Here is a 5,358-nt window from a genome sequence, read left to right as displayed (position 1 = left end):
TCACGCCATTCTCCCTCCAATATTCCATGGTCTGCGGTGTCTGTGTCTACAAATGAATCTGGACAATACCAACGATCATGGTCATTCAACATTACAAAATTGTGAAGAACCAAGCAGGTTAACACAATTGTTTCGCAGTTCTTTGGGCTAAAGTCTATTACCTTTCGTAGAACACGCCATCGAGCAGTTAAAATACCAAAGCTATTTTCGATTACTCTACGAGCTCGGGATAACCGGTAATTGAAAATTGCTTTGTTTCGTGGCAGCTGTGCACCGGGGTAAGGTCGCATTAAGTTTTCCTTCAATGGGAACGCTGCGTCGGCCACAAAAAAATGTGGAAAATCTGTTGAGGATTCATTCCATAATGGAGCTCTTGGTGGTAGTGGCAATTTGTTTTCCAAGAGTGCTTGACCAAATTTAGTTTGCTGAAAGACACCTTGAAATAAAATATGAATAAGTAAATATTGAAATATTGCAAACCTTTTAAAATACCTCCGTCACTTTGTCCGCCATAGCTACCAATGCTGGCAGAGGTGAACGTATACCTAGCGTCGCAGRATGCCATTAAAACTATACTATAAAACTTTTTATAGTTATAAAATAACGAGCCTGAATTGGACGAATAATAGCTATATGCTTCCCGTCAATTGCTCCGACACAGTTTTGTATATTCCACAGTTCTTGTTGAAATGCAGTCCTGCATATAACAACGTACATATACATGCAACTCTGATGTATTTAAAATGAAATCGTATTGTAACTGAACTTTATTGTACTTATACATTTTCTCACTCTTGTTCTAACCACTGAAGTATAAACAAGTATCTTAAATAAAAGAGTTAACCAAAATTTAACAGTTCTGCAGCAATGTCTTTATATTGTGCGGTAGTTCGATCGCTAAGGTATATCGGGCACAAGTGTAACCAAAATATTTCACACGTTTCAAGTACGATATTCCGCACTGTTGTTTTCCCTAATTTATGCATTGAGGCTATGATCTCAAAAGGTGTTCCATAAGCGAGGTACCTAAAAAATAAATGAGAATACAATTAAATGAATATAAAGTTATAACCACTCGCTCCTCGACGCCAATTTGTGGTTTTGGTTTTTTTAAAAACGGACTAATAATATTTAAAAGAGGGTTGTATACTGGCCGATTCATCCGTGTTAAAGCAAATAGTTTTCGGTCGTCTTCTTTTAATTTTAAAAAGTTCTTCCAGAAGAAACCATTTGGGTTTCTATCCCGATTTGCTGGATGAACGGACCAGCGGCGTTTACGTCTTCTTAATACTTTTCTTCTTTGAAGGCGAAGAATATTTAAATATAATAGTTCATGGAATAAACCACTATCCACTATTAAAGTTAATATATTCAGCAAAACAATTTGTTTTAATATTGATTAAATTTTCACAAGCTTCACATATCAAGTAAAATGTCACATTTGTGTGCTCTCTCAACATTCAAATCAGCTGATTTCTACGCGCTGTGTTTAGTATAATTGCAGTTACGTTTCACAAGTCATCTTTTTCGAAGCTGAGTTGAGTCAAGCATGCATAACTAGAGCTTTAGAAGTTCGTAAGATGTTATGCAATAAACTGCAAACAGTAAATCAGTTGGAACATAGAATATGACTTTTTTCGTCCTGACTACGTATTCTTAATTCTTTGAGGCTACCAAAGCGTTCTTTTATCAGTGTTCAATCCTCCTTTATGCTTCGAATAATGCATTTGTTGTGAATTTTATCGATATGGCGTGATAAGAGCGGTCAGCAATGGCTAAACAAAATTTATTGCTAGCCTTTGTGGAAAATGTACGAAACGTGCAAGCTAGGGATGGATAGAATGTTTACAGAATCGATTCTCGATTCCGATTATTTTTTTATTTTTCGATTCTAAGAATCGATTAATCGAGCGCAATAATCGATTCTTACGATTTTAATCGATTTTAAATTAAAAGGACAAAAATTAATTTATTAAATCACAAAGCATACATTGAATGAATAATTCAAATAGATTAAATAAAACACAAAAATAGTTAAAAACAATTATATTTTTTGTCTATAAATAATGTACCATTTCATATACATTTTGTTTTTTAATAATTCTAGTTGTCATTTTAAAAAAACTATACATTTTCCGGGGCAGATCTTAAACACAGAAGCATATTTAAAATTTATATGTAGCTTAAATGCTAACAATAGGGTGTTTTGTTTACCACGAAAGTAGCAAAAAAAGTATTACGCAACACCCTAAGATTTTCTTGAGTTGAATATACTCTCAAAGCTAAGATTTATCACTGTATATAGTGGTGTACCCGATCAGTCGAGTGTAGTCGATTAAGAATCGATTCTTGACATTCGACTTTGTTATTAATGTCAAGAATCGACTGCGCCTGTAATAGATTTTGAAAGATAAGCCGAATGGTTAACAACTGGTTGTTCTGCAAGTTTGAATTCATTAATATACCCTATGCAATGAGGCATTTCATTGTATGTTGTTTAAACGATATCTTGTCTTCATTCGTATCAGGCCAAGTAATATATTGTAAGGATGAAATCATGTGTAGAAGTGCACACAAGTGAGGAAAGTTCTCTCATCACTTGGRAGTGGGCAGAAACGAGTTAATGATAGATATGGCTCAAGCAGCTCACGACTTTCGGTCTTTGACGAAGTATCTTCTGGGTAGCGTAAGAACATCCGTTTGAAGGCGAGCGTAAGTGAGAAGGCGAAACATCCTCTCCTTAGGGTTGAGCGCTGGGTTTGGGACCCGCTAGGTAAAAATCACCCCCACATGAAAAAATTCCAACAGCCTCAGATGAGCGACCCACCTTTTGATGACGACCGTGTGAAACGAATTAAGGACTACGATTTGAGGGCATACACCTGGAATGTCCGATCCCTTAATTGGGAAGGTGCCTCTCCCAGCTGGTTGATGTCCTCGTTAGAGTGAAGGAAGACATCACCGCCATCTAAGGAATGCAATGGATGAGGCAAGGATTGGGACGAGTAGGTCCGACTACAGTAGCCATATAAAGGAGCGCAAATTTGGTGTACGATTCGTGGTGGGAGAGACACTCCGTCGCCGAGTACTATCATTCATTGTCTTGCCAACAGGTGCTACTTCGGACTGAGTAGGCAATTGGGACGCAAAGACCTCTCTCGACGAACAAAAACCAAACTCTATAAATCACTCATCATTCCCGTCCTGATATATGGTGCAGAGGCTTGGACGATGACAAAAATTGATGAGTCAACGTTACGAGTCCTTTGCGCGTTGGCCACGGCGAATATCGCATTCGATGGAACGAAGAGAGAGGATGAAAACACTCCAGCTCTGAAAGTATTCGACGCTGTATCCGCCGGGGGAAGCAGAGAAAGACAACGACCTCCACTTCGTTGGAAGGACCAGGTTTAGAAGGACCTGGCTACGCTTGGAATATCCAATTGGCGCCACGTAGCGAAAAGAAGAAACGTCTGGCGCGCTGTTGTTATCTTGGCTATAATCACGTACGCGTGTCTACGCCAATTAAGAAGAGATGAATAAGTATATAACATTACTTATTTGCTTAATAAATTTAAAAAAGAAAATATCCATATGCATGAATAAAGGAATTTTTGCGAAAAAGAGGAATTCCAGCAAATTGCCTTATTATCACATGGCAGCGCTCCATTACTTCGTAATTTGGTGTTCACTACGAGTGTAAAATGTATTTTTTAAAATAAAGATTTTTTAGGTAAAAAACCTGCTAAAAGTGTACAATGTAGATTTATGCAAAAATTTATAGTTTAATTTGACTAATTAGAAGAGAAAAAAGTGAATAAAGTGTGCTAAATGTGGTGAAATAGCTTCTCGAAATGTTCGAATTTTGGGAATTTTTGAACTTTAAGGTCGAATATCTCCTAAACTAAGCGTTTGTGGTACCTATAACCCTATATATTTTTTAATCAGGAGAGCGTCTCTTTAAAACGGTACCTTAAAATCGCGACGGCAAAGAAATCGGAATTGTGCCTAATTTAATCGTAATAAATAAAAAAAAAACAAAAAACTCGTTCTTTGTTCGATCGACTACAGACTGTGTTGTGAATAGTAACTAGTCACATACTTACATTTTATCTCGTAATGTCTGAAATAGTGACTAGAGGCTGCTTACAGATTTGCGCTACGAAACACATCCCAAATATAATGTAAGGTGAATTTTGACAATTTATAATATGGATATGTATAAGCAAATAGATATAAGTATGTACGGAACGAAAAAACACAGAAGCGCCAAAGTCTGACCGAATTTTTCCGCAAAAAGGATCTGGAGCGAGACCAATAAATTCCAAAACCATCACATCTTTTAGGGGCATTATTTACAAAGTAAAGGTACATTAAACAMACACTTTTATTATGACTTTCCACCTGCTGAGATGCAAGCCTTACATCGATTATTGTAAAATATCGATGCATTGCCGATAGTTATAGCAGAAACAGTCAAAAACGCAGAATCGTGGGTCGTGTCAGCTGATTCGACCTATCTTATGGGCACGCAATGTAAGCGCCCAGTGAAAAACGCTACTCCCTTTTCTCAGCTGATTGCTCTCTCACAACCTACTGTTGCCAATATCTATATACTGTAGTAATTATCATCTTTTATAATTCAATCTGTTCAATATGTTTGAAATTTTCTTAAAATAACTCAAAATTGGAGTCGAATGCTATTATTTATAAATATATAAAGTAGTTTTAATAGTTTGTTTTCAGTTTTGATATTTTATATTATAAAAAATTGTAATTGAAAACATAGATGTGTACAAAACTATATAAGCGTATTGAGCAATGGCAACATTGTGCAAATGAAAACAAACAAAGATGGCTGAATTCTGCGTTTTTGCCACGTTTTTCAGTGGGTACACATTTTGCCGATGAGGAAGGAAAAGGGAGGAAGGTAGTAGCGTTTTTGACTGTTCCTGCTATTATTTATTTAACTACTCTGGAAGAAGGGTAGCTTTTAACAAACGTGAAAGCGACTTGTTATTGCTCATTCTTGCAAACGTAAAACTGTAGGGGTATCCTCTTGCTCTTGAAGAACCCTGCCATGGATTGCAAAATTTGTCTCTTGGTGCAACAACACAACAACAAACACACGCAGAAAATTATTTACAATGGTTACAATGGCATTATTTGGAAAGTGGTTACCGGTCATGCAATTGTTACTGGTTCAAAGTAGCCATACTCCGCAATCCTGCACCAGAATTCGCAGTAGAAATCTTGGAAACGGATGTGTACCTGTTGTGCCATTAGGCACAATTCCGATTTCTTTGTCGCCGCGATCTGAAGGTACCGTTGGAAAGATCCTCCTGATTAAAAAATATA

At 36.8% G+C, this 5,358-nt stretch overlaps 1 protein-coding gene across 1 annotated transcript; it reads right to left on the bottom strand.

Moving 5' to 3' along the window:
- Positions 1-6: 6 nt before the first annotated feature.
- On the bottom strand, positions 7-565 carry LOC108974719 (putative nuclease HARBI1; the record flags this gene model as incomplete). The annotated part of the gene is made up of 2 exons (XM_018942731.1): positions 493-565; positions 7-436 (listed from the first exon to the last, which is right to left on the bottom strand). Coding segments are annotated over exons 1-2 (503 nt in total), but the record flags the coding sequence as incomplete, so codon positions are not given.
- Between the last annotated feature and the right edge of the window lie 4,793 nt (positions 566-5,358).

This window comes from Bactrocera latifrons, unplaced genomic scaffold (genome assembly GCF_001853355.1).
Source record: "Bactrocera latifrons isolate USDA-ARS-PBARC rearing strain unplaced genomic scaffold, ASM185335v1 scaffold_583, whole genome shotgun sequence".
NCBI lineage: Eukaryota > Metazoa > Arthropoda > Insecta > Diptera > Tephritidae > Bactrocera > Bactrocera latifrons.
This window is presented reverse-complemented; position numbering and strand designations above follow the sequence as displayed.